General features: G+C 55.3%; 1 protein-coding gene across 1 annotated transcript in view; it reads left to right on the top strand.

Annotated features, from left to right (window-relative positions):
* The window catches only part of LOC119096748 (uncharacterized), a 28,025-nt gene extending 12,093 nt beyond the window's left edge, over positions 1 to 15,932 (top strand). The window contains exons 5-8 of the mRNA XM_037219661.1: positions 5,408 to 5,535; positions 6,350 to 6,506; positions 9,882 to 9,979; positions 15,598 to 15,932. Coding sequence (XP_037075556.1) covers positions 5,408 to 5,535; positions 6,350 to 6,506; positions 9,882 to 9,979; positions 15,598 to 15,811 — 597 coding nt within the window. The 3' untranslated portion in view covers positions 15,812 to 15,932. The remainder of the gene's footprint in view (positions 1 to 5,407; positions 5,536 to 6,349; positions 6,507 to 9,881; positions 9,980 to 15,597) is intronic.
* The last annotated feature ends 2,097 nt before the right edge of the window (positions 15,933 to 18,029 follow it).

Below are 18,029 nucleotides of genomic sequence, written 5' to 3'. Positions count from 1 at the left end.
CGGGCGGCCAGGCCGCTGCAGCTGCAGCACGTATTTTGTCCAGACCCGCTCGGCATGCGGCCTCGCCCGCCCTAACTGTGAGGACTTAACGCGCCAAGAAGACGAGTGCGAGCACCATGTCCTGATATGGGTCTTGTCAGCATCATGGAGGAGAGGCGTCATCATACACCGCTAGTGACGATAGCAATTTTTGGAGACCCTAGGCCACCTGGTTACACCAGGCGTGGCCTGAGCTTGAAAGACGCCAGCGGAGCCGTTATGCGTTGACGTCTAATAGCCCGGGGGGCGCTGCGCGCGCCACTAACATCCCGAATAGGGGAGGGAGGGAAGGCGGCAGCAATGACAGCAAATGGCGTTGCTGATGCTTTTCGTTATCGTAAACTCAGTATCTACTTCGTAAAGAGTGGCATACCATCACGCGTACATCTGGTCCACATCTCACACTCACAGCTGGAAATTGGGCCTGTGATACTCCCACTCCACATCGTGGTTAGTTTCGCGGGAATAAATATTCTTTAATTGTGCCTGATTCGGACCTTAAATGCAATCCTCTGGCATTACTTATCGCACAAACTCACTGCCGCACGGCCTCGCGCGCACCGGCCTCCCGGTTGGCGTCGTGTCTCGGATGAGTGACGGGTGACGCCAGACCGTGGTGACGTCACTCGGCTCCCTTGCTGGCAGCGCCTGCGGCCCGCCGGCTCCCACGGGTGGGGGCCGGCGGCGGTGCTGTCAGGCACCGTGTTTATTGGGGTCGGCGGGCGCCTAGCGCCCCAGCGCGTCCTCCATTGATTTGGCCGGTAGCCTGGACCTCCGTGTTTGCTGTAGACTGACATGCAGCAGCTGACCGCGCTGGTGTCTTTCGAATTGATGCCTTCTGGCCGTGTGGATGCCGTTGTGGGCTGAGAGCTGGTACGCGATGCGCTTGTGTAGCTGAAGCCATGGGCTGAGAGTGAGAACCTTTTGGTTTTCCGTGATGAATTTGTCGCGCGCAACTCAATTTTTTTAGTGCTCTTTTCAGCTCAGGTGACACAGAGCGTGTCTCTGCTCTCTCTCGCAACCTCGAAAGCTCCACGTTAGCAGTCACTATATGAGTTGTTCTTTGCCTGAGCCGTTCTCGAGTAGACAGAGGGTACTAATCAAAACCTGAGAAGCCCCACCCGATATTTTTGGCTATGTGTGTGTGATGTTGACTACGGAGGCAAATACTTCCTTTTTAATCAATATTGCTTATATGTTTATCGTTTGCTGCCGTCCCGTGATACTGCAGCATTATGGCGTGCCATGTCTGCCACGGCCAGCTATCGCCACATCTCACGTGATTTTACTGCCGTCTCATGTGGCTGCAACATTACCGCATGCCGCGTGGGATTTCGCCGCCAGTTACCGCCACATTTGGCGTGATTGCTATCTGATGAATGGAAGACCGACACGAAGGCCGAGCACGTGGTCAGAAACATGCATAATTTCCAGAGAATTCAAAATGTTCTCAAGTCGAGGACCTTACAGTTTTGGCCAGGGTCCTGTAACAACAGGTTGGGCGGCAGGATATATTCCAAAATATACTAGGTTTGAGACAATGCTGGCCTCGGAGTACCTATATACCAATTTTAATAAATAGAAGTACACGTGATGGATTTTTAACACAATTTTGATGAGTTATAATCACTGCCAAAGTATTATCACGTGATATCGCGTAATTGTAAAATGGCACCCAGCAATGTTCTACTAGTGACTAAAAACTGGCAATTTTACAGTACTTGCGCAGTAGAGACGTTAAACAACAACCACACTCGCAACTTGGGCAAGCCACCTCGATGTGTTTTGGTGAGACTGCTTCACTAATGTTATATGGCCAATGAATGAATTGCGTCGTAAGCAACTATGAAAAAAACAAACTCATTTCTACACGAATAGAGAAGGAACAAAGCCGGGATGTTCATTTGTGTCGGAGCGTGGGTGCTTCCCATGACCTGACCACGGAATATTTCCTTTAGCATTTTATTTGAAATGATCCTTACCAGCCTGTCCTTTGCTGGTGACAGGTTGCAGGGGTATTGTTGGGAACTAGTCATGTTGCTGTGATGTTTGGATCTCTGCTCTAAGGTCTGGGCAATGTCTGTATGCAACACAAAGAAAAGGTGACAACTTCAGGTTCCAATTGAACTCCTCATTACCATACATTAACTTTGAATTTTAGCATTGGTAACAATCTAAAAAAGATCCCTACAATCATACCAGTGAGCTTACCCACATTACCCGTGTACAGATTTTGAAGGTGTTAAGCTTGAAAAAATGGGAAGATACTGTCTGGTTCCCCATTGCAAGACAGGAGGTGAGAAAAGCGTGAGACCACCCATTGTTATTGTTCACTCTTTACCAGGTCACAACAAAGCTGCCGAAGGCTGGATCAAGGCTGCTAAGAGGGATAAAATCAGTACCAACAAAAGCGCTGGAGTTTGCTCCCTTCACTTTTCTCCGGGAGATTATGTACGTGATCTGAAGTATGAGCTGCTCAACCCGGGGAAGGACCCCATGGCAAACCCCTCAACACGTCTCAAAGTGGAGGCAAGACCTTTGGAAATCCTTGGGAGAGAGATACAGAAAGAGTAAGATTAACATTTTTGTTTTTAGACTTTATTGCAATACCTGCACCAGCAACCCGTTTTGTGCTGTGTCTAGACTCGGCCGCAGGCCGCACGCGGTACTGGCAGTCTCTGGCGGCCGCCAGCAGGAGAGAGCGCATTTCGCCGCGCTCTCTGCGACACAGCCAAACCTATTCCATAGGATGAGCGAATGGTCGTGGGGTGTGGCCCGTGATTTTTGCCCCTTTCATGAACTGTCAGCCTTTTGAACGTTGGTAGCACTGCCGTTGTATTACACAGCATTACATTGTACCGAAGAGGGAAACACCATCTCGCTCTTTCCATTCATCATCGAAGTGCGTGAATCCCGCGAGTATTCGTGCCGTGGGTGCCGAGGTGTGGCACAAAACGCGCAAACCTGTGGAAGAGAGCAAAATCCATCCATTGAGCCCGTGCCACGTGATACGTGTGACCGCACCATTTCGCATGGTACACCGTCATTCCTGTGTCGCTGCAACCCCCAGCCGGTGTCTAGATTTTGGTGCGAGATGGCCTAATCGGTCGGAGGCAATGAATTACGGCAGCCAATCACGTGATTAGATGGCCGTTTAACCTTGAAGCAACATTTGGCTTCAGCCGAGACACCGGGCAGCGCCGTTCCGTCGCGGCGCGAAAAGCTGCCGTGCAACCCACTAATCTTGGCTCATTTGCGAGCGACATGTGTGAAAATGCGATCAACAAAAGTGTGGCATAGAGAATGAGTCGACCCATACGTCGATGAAGTTTTCAATGCCAGATTATGAATACTTTTGACAGTAGCGGCTGTTGTATTAGGCGCCGGCATCTGGCACTTTGTCCTACAATTTGCAGCGCAACGGTGCGTTGCGCAAATTCGCCATGCGACTGAAAGTGTAGCTGCATCAATTGTGAATGTCGGAAAACAAAATCCACGCCTGTACGCCCACGGCGACCGCCGACACGAATCGGCTGACACGCTGATGTAGTTTTCAACGCTAGATCACGCATACTTTTGACGGTAGCGGCTTGGAATCAGATTCGGTTTGAAAACTCGGCCCGTTGCAACTTGTAATGCGGTTTGCAGTGCAACGCTTGCGTCCGACAAACTCTCCATGTCCATTGAAAATGTGGCCGCTTGAATTGTTAATGTAACTCGTTAACCTTAAAATTGTTAAACGTTTGCAACGTTTAAATTGTTAACGTAAAACCGCGTCAATGGTATCTATCGACCCTGTGCGCGGAACCAGGTCCCCTGGATGTCCGGGTGGTTCGCCGGTTTGTTCGGCTGCGTACGTTCATTCGGCTCAGCTTTCTGAACCGAATGCGCCAAAAGGAAGCTCTGCAGCACTGCGAGAGGCTGAAGAGGCGTCAGTTTGCAAGGTGAGCGGTGGACCCAGCTGCACCGGAGGAGGCGGCCCGTGATCTGCTACGCTGTAGGAGGCGGCTCGTCATCTGCTGCACCGGAGGAGGAGGCCCGTCATCTGACCGGACTACGCTGGAGCGGAAGTCTCTTCTCTGGACCTGACTGCACGGGAGCAACAGGTGGCGACATTATGTTACTGGGCTGAGATGGTCCCATGTGACCTGGCTGTTCTCAATGCGGCGGTTCTGTGGCATAGCGGCACTGGCAGCCCACTAGAGGAGGTAGGCGACAGTGTTCGTTACTCTCAACGCCTTCCTGGCAGGTGCGCGGGACATACTATGCGTTACCTTACGCGTGACGAACATTATGCGGACCTGTGCACGGTGTATGAATCAAATCCGGACGGTGTAACGGAGGTGGACTTCTCCGCTGAGTTGGTGTACACCCATGTATTGTGTTGTGACGTTGAGAGCTGACATTTTAGAGACCATGAGAGCAAACATGACTGCTGTGAGCGCAAACATGACTGTTGTAAATCCTTCCATTGCTTGGGGACGTAATCTCCAATATCTCAGAAAATGAACTAAGTGCAAACCATCGCTTTCGACCCTAAACACGTGATTGCAAGCGCTCCAGACATTGTTATTACAGACACCAGATAAAATTACATGGTATCTGTCCTTCCGACGCTTCAGGTCATCAGGCTATGCAAGTGCCAGGTGTCCTCTCTCAGCATTGAAAACAGCTGCTATCGCCTTGGTATTGGATTGAACACTAAAATATCTCATTTGCATTCAGCTGACTTCGTCTATATCTGTCGCCGGTTCGAAACAGCCCGCATCTGGACCACACGTCTGAAACAGTATGTGACAGTAAAGACGGTAGTTACAACACATTGTGGTAAATGTCGTCTTTATTGGATGCAAGGCATGGCGCAGTGTTCCGGACTTGTGTTGGAATATGTGACCAGCCACAGCTGTTTTGTCTCCGGGTATGGCTAGGAGACATACCAATAAACGTCTTGAGACCCTTTTCGTTGAAAAAAAACGCCTCAGTAACACTGGAGAACGATTGTCAAAAAATCAGTGTTGTCTTGCACTTGAACGCCTAAATGCCCTCGGGCACGCCCATGTTGACGTCACCTGTGGGATTGCCAGGCCTAGTTCCGACTAGGTTCCGCCCCCCCCCCCCCCCCCCCCGGTCTCGGCTTGCTTTTTCATTAAGGCTCGCCCACCACAGAACTGTGTCACTTGACTGCAATGAATATGTCATTCATAATACGCTGTGATCTTGAAGCCTCCGTTATCTGGCCGTGAGCCGGTCCCGACTACGGGCGCGACTCAGCCGGCTACCAGCGGCGCTCTCTCACACCACGCTCTGACTGGGACGCCGGCGCTGACCCTGTCTGCCCGTGCCTTCCGTGCTGCTGCCGGCGCTGCAGATGGAGAAGGTGGGCCTGGCGCGGCAGGTGCGTGACCTGGAGTTGGAGGTCAAAGCCCGCTGTCGGCTGCAGCAGAACGCCTCCGACCAGATGGTGCGACACAACCAGGCCAAGCACAAGGTCAACAGGTGGGCTATCTAGCGACAGACGGCCACCGCTGACGGTGGATGCAGCCAGGTCATCCGCCGGATGATGTGCGAAATGCCACTCTCCTGTGCCATGACAGTCTCCTCATTGGTGGGTTTGTGTTGCGGCTGGGGTAGTGATAAACCGCAGACAATACCCACCTGCATCGTTGTATGACATATTTGAGAGCCGGTGCCTGTTCGTCAGAGTAAGATTAACATGAAACGTCCATCGGGCATACTTGTGAAGCACGATCGCACCAACCAGCTTCAGACAGGCAGGCGAGAGTCTTCTACATTTTATCATTTCATAATTCAGTACGGAGGTACGGGAAAAGACGTTTATCCCCCAGTTAGCAGTCCTTGCCGGATGTCTTGCGCAGGCAGCTTTCAGATTAGAATCCAATGCAAGTATGGCTGGTGGTGACCAGGACCCTGACCCCACCACGTCAGGGCAATTCCATGTCAGCGGCCAATTGTCGAGATATTTTGTGTCCGTGCCAAGCGGTGCCGTGGCACAGCCGCCCTTGTTTTGGCCAGGCGCTGTTGGTCAGTTGGTCGTTACCAGCACTGGCGTGCCACACAGCAAGTGATCTGTCCGTGAGTCCGCATGTCTGCCACGCTCCCAAGCTGGGCTGTCGGCCGGCTGCCACTGCACTGTTTGTGTGTGTAATGCCCGGCACGAGTGAGACCGTTGTGGGCGACGCGGCGAGTTGACCCGACCTGGTGTGACCTTGGCGTGGAGTCAGCGGCCGTGGTTAGTCGCGGCTCGGTTTCCGAGTCCGTAGCGACGCGGCCGACCTGAGCTGTGCCGCAGGGAGGTCAGCGGCCTGGGCGACTGGCTGAAGCGGCTGGAGGCCGAGGCGCGTGCGGCGGCCGAGCTGAATGGCCGGCTGCAGCTGCAACTGAGGCACCAGGGCCTGCGACTGGAGCAGCTCACCACAGCGGCGCCCGCCGACCACGCCGCCTCTACGGTACGGCGACGCTCGGACCCGGCGACCTCGCCGCCGCTACAGTACGGCGACGCTCGGACCCGGCGACCTCGCCGCCGCTACAGTACGGCGACGCTCGGACCCGGCGACCTCGCCGCCGCTACAGTACGGCGACGCTCGGACCCGGCGACCTCGCCGCCGCTACAGTACGGCGACGCTCAGACCCGCGACCCACGCCGCCTCTACGGTACGGCGACGCTCAGACCCGGCGACCTCGCGCCGCCCGCTACAGTACGGCGACGCTCGGACCCGGCGACCTCGCCGCCGCTACAGTACGGCGACGCTCAGACCCGGCGACCACGCCGCCGCTACAGTACGGCGACGCTCGGACCCGGCGACCTCGCCGCCGCTACAGTACGGCGACGCTCGGACCCGGCGACCTCGCCGCCGCTACAGTGCGGCGAACGCTCGGACCCGGCGACCTCGCCGCCGCTACAGTACGGCGACGCTCGGACCCGGCGACCTCGCCGCCGCTACAGTACGGCGACGCTCGGACCCGGCGACCCTCGCCGCCGCTACAGTAACGGCGGACGCTCGGACCCGGCGACCTCGCCGCCGCTACAGTACGGTGACGCTCGGACCCGGCGACCCGCCGCCGCTACAGTACGGTGACGCTCGGACCGGCCGACACGCCGCCCGCTACAGTACGTTGACGCTCGACCCGGCGACCTCGCCGCCGCTACAGTACGGTGACGCTCAGACCCGGCGACCTCGCCGCCGCTACAGTACGGTGACGCTCGGACCCGGCGACCTCAGCAGCCGCTACAGTACGGTGACGCTCGGACCCGGCGGCCACGCCGCCGCTACAGTACGGGTGACGCTCGGACCCGGCGACCACGCCGCCGCTACAGTACGGTGACGCTCGAACCCGACGACCTCGCCGCCGCCGCTACAGTACGGTGACGCTCAGACCCGGCGACCTCGCCGCCGCTACAGTACGGTGACGCTCGGACCCGGCGACCACGCCGCCCTACGGTACGGCGACGCTCAGACCCGGCGACCCTCCGCCGCTACAGTACGGTGACGCTCGGACCCGGCGACCTCGCCGCCGCTACAGTACGGCGACGCTCAGACCCGCGACCCCTCGCCGCCGCTACAGTACGGCGACGCTCGGACCCGGCGACCTCGCCGCCGCTACAGTACGGCGACGCTCGGACCCGGCGACCTCGCCGCCGCTACAGTACGGCGACGCTCGGACCCGGCGACCTCGCCGCCGCTACAGTACGGTGACGCTCGGACCCGGCGACCTCGCCGCCGCTACAGTACGGTGACGCTCGGACCCGGCGACCACGCCGCCGCTACAGTACGGTGACGCTCAGACCCGGCGACCTCGCCGCCGCTACAGTACGGTGACGCTCAGACCCGGCGACCTCGCCGGCCGCTACAGTACGGTGACGCTCGGACCCGGCGACCATCGCCAGCCGCTACAGTACGGTGACGCTCGGACCCGGCGGCCACGCCGCCGCTACAGTACGGTGACGCTCGGACCCGGCGACCACGCCGCCGCTACAGTACGGTGACGCTCGGACCCGGCGACCTCGCCGCCGCTACAGTACGGTGACGCTCAGACCCGGCGACCTCGCCGCCGCTACAGTACGGTGACGCTCGGACCCGGCGACCACGCCGCCGCTACAGTACGGTGACGCTCGGACCCGGCGACCGCGCCGCCGCTACGGTACGGAGACGTTTGGACCCGCGACGGCACGCTGCGGGCGAGCTGACTGAAGTGCAGCGTCCGGCAGGCGATGACGGCACGGGGTGGGTGGTTGTGGGGGTGTGCGGGCAACTTTCCATAAATACTGTAGGGATATACTCGGATTTAGCGTCATTGGAAACGGCCTAAATATCGAATAATGGATCGACTATTGGAGTTTTGTCTGAGTCACGAAGAGACGAACATTGTATGCAAGCGCGCAAAACATGACCCGCCCGATAGGAAATACATGCATGGGTGGGGTTATGCGGGACTAGGCGGGGACCAATTCACGAGGAGAGCGGATGGCCGACGGCTTTAAAGGCGTGCCTGCTGACCATTCTCTCGCTGTGCCTGGATTCATGACACCACGACCGCTGACCGTGACTGTCATTGAACTGCGCACGCTGGCCACTGCACGGTCGTGAGCTGGCTGTGGTGGGGCCGTCAGCTCGAGACACCGTCCTCTGGACTGTCTCGGGGGCGGCGGCCACGGCCTCCTCCGCACCGGCCGGGCCGTTGTGACGGTGGTGGGCCGTTCACTGGACTGTCTCGGGGGCGGCGGCCACGGCCTCCTCCGCACCGGCCGGGCCGTTGTGACGGTGGTGGGCCGTTCACTGGACTGTCTCGGGGGCGGCGGCCACGGCCTCCTCCGCACCGGCCGGGCCGTTGTGACGGTGGTGGGCCGTTCACTGGACTGCCTCGGGGACGGCGGCCACGGCCTCCTCCGCACCGGCCGGGCCGTTGTGACGGTGGTGGGCCGTTCACTGGACTGCCTCGGGGACGGCGGCCGAGGCCTCCTCCACACCGGCCGGGCCGTTATGACGGTGGTGGGCCGTTCACTGGACTGCCTCGGGGACGGCGGCCGAGGCCTCCTCCACACCGGCCGGGCCGTTATGACGGTGGTGGATTGCGACACTGCTGTTGCGAAACTCGTGGACAGTGTCTGAAGTACCAGCCGGCCGGCTCGCGACGTGCGATGTTTAACCGTGCAGTGTTCTCCGACAGCGGCAGGCCCGCCGACTGACTCTACGAGCGTCAGACGGCTGCTGGTGCCCAGCCACTCGCGCTTCCTTGATGTGCTAAATTAGATTTGCGACTACCGTTCTGCAAAGAAAAATTACCAGAAGTCTCATGGTATGTTAAATTGGAGTCAAAACAAAGCAATACGAGGTCTACGTCATCTCTAGCAGCCTTCATGAAGTAATGATGATAGACAGTCATTGCGCCGGCCATGACATGCACACTACAGCCCCAGACAGCGCATAGATGCGCGACTTAGGCTTCTCCGCGTTTTCCCCGGGTTGGCCCGTCCTGTTTTCGGCCTTGATGTGGTCTTTGGTTATTGTAGTTTGCAGCATCATGAACTCAAGCTCCAGCGACGCGCTAAAGCAATTCGCGATAACCGGACTGTTTACAACATGCAACTTACGACAAATGCGAGAAATCGAATTTCTGGAGAGACATAACGTGTGCATCTGCGCGTTGTCTGGGGCTGTCACCTCTCAGGTCATGACCCATGTCACAGCTGTCTATCATCTTCCCTTTCATAAACCTTGCTACAGATGGCATGAACCTCATGGTTCTGGCCATGCGCGCGCTGCTGTGAGAGGCGCCCGACGCCGCTGCCGCGCTGCCGACCGCGGACGTACCGTGCCCGGCAGTGTCCGGAGCTGGAGGAGCTGCGGGCGCTGCTGACCGCCGGCGGAGACGACCCTCGGCGCGAGCAGGCCAGGACGGAGGGTAACTGTCTGTACAGCAGGTGAGCCGCTCTTGTTACCCACCCGCTCCGGGCCGTAAGCCGGCCGTGTCACCCACCCGCTCCGGGCCGCCGACCGGCCGTGTCACCCATCCGCTCCGGGCTGTCAGCCGGCCGTGTCACCCATCCGCTCCGGGCCGCCGACCAGCCGTGTTACCGCACCCGCTCCGGGCCGTAAGCCGGCCGTGTCACCCACCCGCTCCGGGCCGCCGACCGGCCGTGTCACCCATCCGCCCGGCCGTGTTACCCACCCGCTCCGGGCCGCCGACCGGCCGTGTCACCCATCCGCTCCGGGCTGTCGACCGGCCGTGTCACCCGCCCGCTCCGGGCCGCCGGCCGGCCGTGTCACCCATCCGCCCGGCCGTGTCACCCACCCGCCCCGGGCCGCCGGCTGGCCATGTCACCCGCCCGCTCCGGGCCGCCGGCCGGCCGTGTCACCCATCCGCTCCGGGCCGCCGGCCGGCCGTGTCACCCATCCGCTCCGGGCCGCCGGCCGGCCGTGTCACCCATCCGCTCCGGGCCGCCGGCCGGCCGTGTCACCCATCCGCTCCGGGCCGCCGGCCGGCCGTGTCACCCACCCACTCCGGGCCGCCGGCCAGCCGTGTCACCCATCCGCTCCGGGCCGCCGGCCAGCCGTGTCACCCACCCGCTCCGGGCCGCCGGCCGGCCGTGTCACCCATCCGCTCCGGGCCGCCGGCCCCCTCAGCACGCCGGTCACCGCTGGTCGGCAAATGCTACAGGGAACCCATTCGGTTCCGGTCGGTCACAGACCTGCCTCATGGAACTTTTGTTGACGGATCATGGTTAAGAAGTGTTGTACATTGATGTGCATCACACATCTTGAAATGTATTTTGTTTATGAAATGACTGCATAGTAGCATAACATGATGCATTAGGAACACTGCATCAATCTCGCACTGCAACCAATGGGTTTTACGATTCATACGGTATACTTTGAGACGAAATTCGTTTTGTGCGTGCGGAGGTGGAATCTCGAATACCAAGTAACCATGTGTGGTACGTGCCCGCCTGTTGCCCGTCAATGATCGGAATATTTCGTGTGGCCAAACAACAAGCCGAGCATGTAAGCACTGTATTGATGAATAAGCTCTGAGTGACCGATGCGTATGGTCAACACATTGCACTGCTACAGACAAGTGCCAAGTTAAGCAACAAATGAAAACTGCTGTGATGCATTTTGGGAACTGGAAGGCATCATGTTCAAGCTCAGTGAGACCATGCTTATAGGCGGACACGCGTACGCAACAGTCTGTTGAAAGCTTCGACATCATCAGTGAACGCATTATATCGCACGCGACGCACCACACAGCCTATCATATCAAGCATGAGGGGGCATTTGATCATCTTGGTCCAAATAAAAAAATATAGAATATACACACAAAATTTCGTTGCGCCATTTTTGAAAATAAGGGGAAGGCGCCGACAGCGGACCCCGGCAGCGAGCAGTCGCCAGCTAAGCCATCTTGCCCGGAGTGCTGAGAAGAGCAGGACACTGGCAGCAGATTTGGTCGAGTTCTACAGCATGATTTAATGAACAGTCGGCCGCCAGATAAGCAGCCCCCACAGATGTTGATTTGTGTATGCGCAAGTACTTGGAAAGTCGCTTGCAGCGCACCTGGGGGGGGGGGGGGGGACTCGTGTATTCTCGTACTGAGGGCATTTGTCTTCATTCGCTGTACTGTCGAGTGGCAATGCAAATAGAGTTGGGTGGAATCGATGCTACGTAGCGGATAGGAATGTGGGAGTATATATGGGGGGAGGGGGGGGGGGAGGATTCGGGGTGGGATGTGTGCGCTGCGCGGCTCCGGGGCTGCCCCTGGATGTTTGTGCGCCGCCGGCTACCGCCGTCACGCCTCCCCACAAGGGCGAATTTATAATGAGGAGCCCATTGGTCAGCATACGAGCCATATGATGTTAGCCCACGACTCGGTACGTTGTGACTCCGGCGAACCCGACATCAACACACCCTCATGTGAGCCACAGAGCTAGGATGAAGCGGGCGATCGGGGCGTTGGCGGGATGGTAGGTCCGGTCAGGCGCCATGAACGGCTGTCTTCTCCCATATGGCTGAAGGTAGGTCCGGTCAGGCACGATGAACGGCTGTCTCCCCGCACATGGCCGCGCTCCGCACATGGACTCCAGGCCGCGGCGATGGCGACTATTGCCTCCGGGGAGGCTTGTCCTGGCACGGCCCGGGTAGGGCCGGCCGTGATCAGGTGCCGCCCCAGGTGGGAAGGGGGGGGGGGGAGGGGCAGGCTGCGAAGTTGCTGCTCGGCAGGAACAATTAGAATTGCCAAGTCGTGAGAACTGACGGGCAGCCGAAATGTGACTTGTCACACTTCTTTATTTGGGAGGTGTGCATTTATTCGGTTTAATGCAGCTGCAGTTCATCGGCACAATAGCATACATAGCCAGCAATAGCCAGAAAATAGCAACAATAGCCAGCACATTTTGTCAACCGCAGCATATTTTGCCGCAATGTGCCGCGGTTGACTTGGGCATGTTACGATTGAATGGCGGGTCGGGGCCTGCTCGAGACACACTGTTCAGAATGACTGCTGATCCCAGAAATTAATCCAATCAAAATGTTAGAATTTTGATCTTTTGAAGAAACATTTATTGACAAATACCATGTGTTGCATGTTTGATCCTGGCATTCATTATGTTGAGTAACATTTCGCACTTGGTGTTACCTAGCCATGTAAACCACACGCCACCTGATAGAACCGGGCCCATGTTGCTGAAATCATGTAATGGGCTCAAGTATGGGGGATGCCAAGCCACGCAACGGACACTTTCTGGACTTCCCTTCCACACACTTCCCGTCCGCACTCATTACCACTGCTTGAGTCCAAAATGTTTGTCAGGTCACAAACGGCAACATGCCATCCCGCGCACGTCTTACGAGTCCGCTGGTAGAAGCTAAGGTGTTGGGCGTTGCGAATGATGATTGGGCGCTCCATGTCACCATGCGTGCTAGATTGTCGACTTGGTATTTACTACAGGCAGTGGTTGAAAATCAGATTCGCTTAGCTGTATGGCTGTCGCAGTGGCTGACCAACGGTCCTTAATCAGAAGCTAACATGCGGTAAAATGCCAGACCCTGGGTGGGTTTTACGTTCCTGATGTCTGTAACCAATACTGCATACTTTGTAAATCAGTTCCGCGCTTAAATACACTCCAGCTGTTTGTGCTGTTAAACGAAACGAGAAACCACAACAAGAATAGTTTAATTAGATCGCAACAGACAAAACATTACGCAGTTAGAACATGCCGCTGAAAACTGGACGTGGTGGTCGACTTCAGCAAGACAAAACATTACGCAGTTAGAACATGCCGCTGAAAACTGGACGTGGTGGTCGACCTCAGCAAGTGACGCATGATGACGTTTGGGGTGCCGTTTGGGACTAACAAAAGTCACATTCCATGGCATTTAGGTCCAACATGACCTAGCTAAGACCTATCAAGGTCATTAGCCTGTCATGACGTGCATTAACGATTTTCAGCACCCTCGAACTTGTTTTAGGGTGAGGGTGCTGAAAGCAAGGTAGCGGGATTCACTGCAGATATTTCAAAGATGTCGCGGTGTGCTGATACCTGCCTCCGCGACAGCGTGTTCCCTGAGTTATAATTTTGATGGCATTCAGCAATGCGCTTCGCTACATGAAGCCGTGCCTGTAGGAATGAGTTGCCTGTTATTCAGCTATGCAGTTTTCACATGGAACGCCCACCTAGAGCCAAGTATGAATAACCGGCTGTATCCGCTGTCACTGGCTGGTAGCGAGCTTGACCAATTCTGCATGTCAATTTTAAACGCGAATTTCTAGGGCTGGGAAGGATAAAATATTGCATTTCCTGACAAAACACTTCGGTCTGCGTGACTGCAGAGTTGTAATGGCGGAAGCAAAAGTTGTTTATCGCGGCCCAATGAATTTTGCCGTTCTCATAAGCACGCAATGATTTCTAAACTTGAACTACACTTGCCTTTATTGTTGTACTGCAATCATACATATAGCCCCGGCTCCTCCGTCGTAAGCCAATGATTATCGATGCATTCGAAGGCGATTTGTGGTCCGGGGAGTCAGTCGTTCGTGGAAAACGCCGTGACGCAAACCGTTTCAACGGCGTCGCACATTGTTGCAACATCAATAGCTCGTGTAAAGTTATTGATGATGCCATAACCTGCCTGAGGAGGGCTCGGGGAAGATATGTAAGTATATCACGCGTGTTTGGAGCAATCAAAGACGGATCCAAGGTGGAAGCATGGCTCGGGCTCTGCTTCATAATTCAACCTGTTTTATTTCATGTCAGAGTGCAAAGTACCGCATTATGTTATGCTATGCATTATGCTATGTTTTCAGATTCAGTGATGGAGTGCACCCTTGACTGGGTTAATAATTGCCACTGCGTGAATAAATCTTAGTAAAGGACTCTAGGCTATGGACAAAGAAGCTTCAATGGTCCTTGCCTTTCGCAAGCTTTGAGAAAGTAGCTGAAAAACATGTGTGTCCGGATTATCCGGCCCATGTGACGGTAGTTTTTGTGGATGGCTAACATAACGCGCTTGGATTTTCAACACGGTTCTCTTACTTTGCCTTTCGATGCGATTTTAACGTCATGTGTCTTCCCATTCTGCCGTCCGAAAGTAAAACCCCATATGTTAATTTCTGGCCATTTTGCGCTTTTCGTGTCATCTGATCCCTTCTTTCGTGCTAAATTTAGATATTTAAACCAAAAGCCGAAATTTGCACAAGCTTTTAGCTAAAAGAATGGGCTAAAAGCTCGTGAAAATTTGAACTAATGGTTTTAGTCACCAATTCAGCATGAGCAGACGGATCAGACGACGTAAAAAACCTAAACGGCTAAAAATTAACATATGGGGGTTTTCCTTTGGACGGCAGCATTGCTGTATGGTTACAACTTCGTGCTCTGGACATGATGCGTCATTTGTCATTTTCAGCTTTTTTAAGAAAGCAAACAACAGACAACAAACAACAGAAGTCGCTCTGTGTTTCGGCAACAAACCTACACATACCCATGTGAGCTGGCGCGCACCTGCTGCCACCCTTGTTTGTCTTGACACACCAACCACTTATGGCCTATTTCACCGCTTCAAAGTGTCATGTGAGTTGGTCCAGTCCAGTCTGGACAACATCGCTGTGAGTCCCGCACAGGACGTGGGCCAGTTGATTTTATACCTATACGTATGAAGGGACTGACCTGGTGTCCCTTCCCGGTGACACGACGTCAGCGGAAACCCTCGATGCTCCGGAGGCAACGACGAGTAGGATCAATAACGAAGATCATCTTTGGTATTGAAAGCACTAGTGCAGCGTTACCCAAGTTTTGGGAAAGGCAGGATCGCCTGGCTCTAGCAATGCGAAGTGGCGTATTCTGCTAGCTTCAAACTGCACGCGGCCATACCATGTCCTTGGGTCAGAATGCATGTTAGCCTTGACATCTCGGATACCTTGCACCTTTGAGTTCCTGTTCCAAAGTGTCTGCTTGAGTGTTTTTTTTTCAAACGTCCCTCGCAGCAATGTGCCGTCTCCCGTTTCTGCCTTCCATAGCTTCACGTACCTTGCTGCTCCGTTCCACAGTTTGGCGGAAGGCGTACCAGTAGCGCCACCTCTGCTCGGCTGTCACAGCAAAGCTTCCGCGGACGGCCAGGCGGGGGCAGGCGGCGAGGACCGCCAGGTGGCCGCTCCGGAGGTCGACTGCTCCGGAGATGCCGTCGTGCGGAGTGGCACGAGCCGTCCGCCGCTGCTCGGCGTCCCTCAGCCGAACCAGGACGCCAAAGATGAAGACCCATGAGCGGGACGACTCACTGTGGACTAGGTGTCAGATGCTCACTGCTTTTCGATGGTTGTGACACCTTCATGTTTCCTTCATCAGCAACAAGACAGCCAGTTGTAAAAATAATTATCCAATGCTTTGTATTCGTCATGTTTCATCCATGAAATAGACGACAGTGCAGAAAAAAACATGGCGATCTTTGAAATAATTTTGATGAGTGCCTGGGGGATGCGCGTGTGCAGAACATGAGGGACCACTTGAGGAACACATTGTAAACATCGGACGGTGAGGGGGGATGAAATATCGTGTAACAAACAGCGGCGAGGCAAGGAATTTTTACAAAAGCACCAAAAGACACCGACCGTAAAATTTTAAGATAGCCGTATTATGATTTGTTTGTCCAGAACTGAAAGCACGAACATCGTCATGGACCGCGATATGATCAGCGTAGTTCAGGTAACACCGCTCTTCTAGCGAGCACTTCCTCACCCGATTACATCCCTCCCCCCTCCCCCCTCCCCTTTCCTCCAAACAGCAGATCTCGGGAACGGCGTATATTGGAAAACTTGAAGTATGTTGAAAATTCGAGTTAAGTTATGACTAATACCATGTATATAGCTGATGTATAAAAACTACCTGGTACTGATTCAGGCAATGCAGCGGTGCGCGCGAATAGACGAGACAGTGGCCCGTGCGTGCCTGATAGACGAGACAGTGGCCCGTGCGTGCCTGGTAATATTCTCGTGCCACCCGTGGTGCACACTTCTGCGAGGAGGCCTTGACGCTAGGATCCCATCGGCAGGTCAAAATTCCCAATCAACGGCCACATCGGTGCGACTACACCGCTGCAGGGTATGGTTAGAAAATAATGAAATGCATAGAGTAGCTCTGGCAGATGTGTCAAGCACGTGGATGGAAAGTGTCGACTATAGAGCTGTATCCACCTCTGTGACGCACCGGAAGTCGTTGGACGGTGCTTCGGGGAGTCCTGCCAAGCTCAGGAAACACCACGGATGTGTTACTGACGACGAGGCAACTCGCCTGCCAACGATGGAGCAACACTTGACGTAGACGATGCGTGCGTTCTATCATCAAGGAAACGATGCCGAGTTCCTCATTAAAGCCATGTAGCTTGCCTAAATTTGCCAGAATGTCAAAAATGCAGTTTCCTGCGGCACATAACGCAATAACGCATGTTTTTTCCAACCTTTGACAAATACACGTCTTGAACGACACAACTGCGGCACATCGAACCGAAATTGAATTTTCATTTTTCGCAAGGATGCCTCAACTTCAAGTTTATGGTGACTTTAACGTATGGAACACTTTCTTGCCTCAAACTTTGTGCTTCAAGTAGGTAGGGGAATAGGCATGAAATTTGCAGGGCAACGCTATGTATATATATATATATATATATATATATATATATATATATATATGTGTGTATATATATATATATATATATATATATATATATATAAGCGAAGAGTATTTACCCTAGATGAGTACTGGAGACTTAGTCGTGCCGACATTTTCCCCCACGGACATGGTGTGAGATGCTCCCTAGAACCGAGGATACAAAAGATGAGGCGGTTCGAACCGTCCGTGCAGTTGTGCCTGTCAGCCGCTGGGACCTCTTCGTACCTCGTACACGCCCTAGCTTTGTGCTGTACGGGGCGGAACGGACCGCCGCGGTCCGTCGCCTCTTGCTTCTTCTGCTGACCTCTGCTGACCTCAGCCGCACCGCTTGCCTGTCGATAGCTGTTGCCGCTGCTCTGGACCGCCCTAGGCTAGCGGTTCTCGTCTCACTCCCTCGGCATCTGGCTGGCCGTCGCCGTCGCCGCGGCCGGGCCAGGCGCCAGCCTTCAACTCCAGGGGCGCTGGTGTCACGCGTCTTGCGCTGGCCGTATTCAGGGACGGCTCGACTGCGTTGCCCGTCGTCGTCCAGTATCGTCCCTCATGACCGACTTTCTCGCGTTAGGTGGGCTGATATCGCCGCGGCCGCGGCTTGCAGAGAGGCCCTCGGCCGCCAGATCCGATACAGCTCCGTCAGAGATAGATGCACGGATCTGGCGGACCACTTATTGGATCTAACTTACGTGAGATCTAAATCTGGCTGAACTATCGAACCTTTCTCACGGCGTCAATTTGATCCCCACCCGATTCTCGGTGACCAACAATGTCGTTTTGGGCATCTTAACCGTTTTGGGTCCGATCGATGTGCCGGGACACCCAT

This window comes from Pollicipes pollicipes, unplaced genomic scaffold (assembly GCF_011947565.3).
Source record: "Pollicipes pollicipes isolate AB1234 unplaced genomic scaffold, Ppol_2.1 Scaffold_4295;HRSCAF=5057_pilon_pilon_pilon, whole genome shotgun sequence".
NCBI lineage: Eukaryota > Metazoa > Arthropoda > Thecostraca > Pollicipedomorpha > Pollicipedidae > Pollicipes > Pollicipes pollicipes.
Note: the sequence above shows the minus strand (reverse complement) of the source record. Positions and strands in the feature narration are given on the sequence as shown.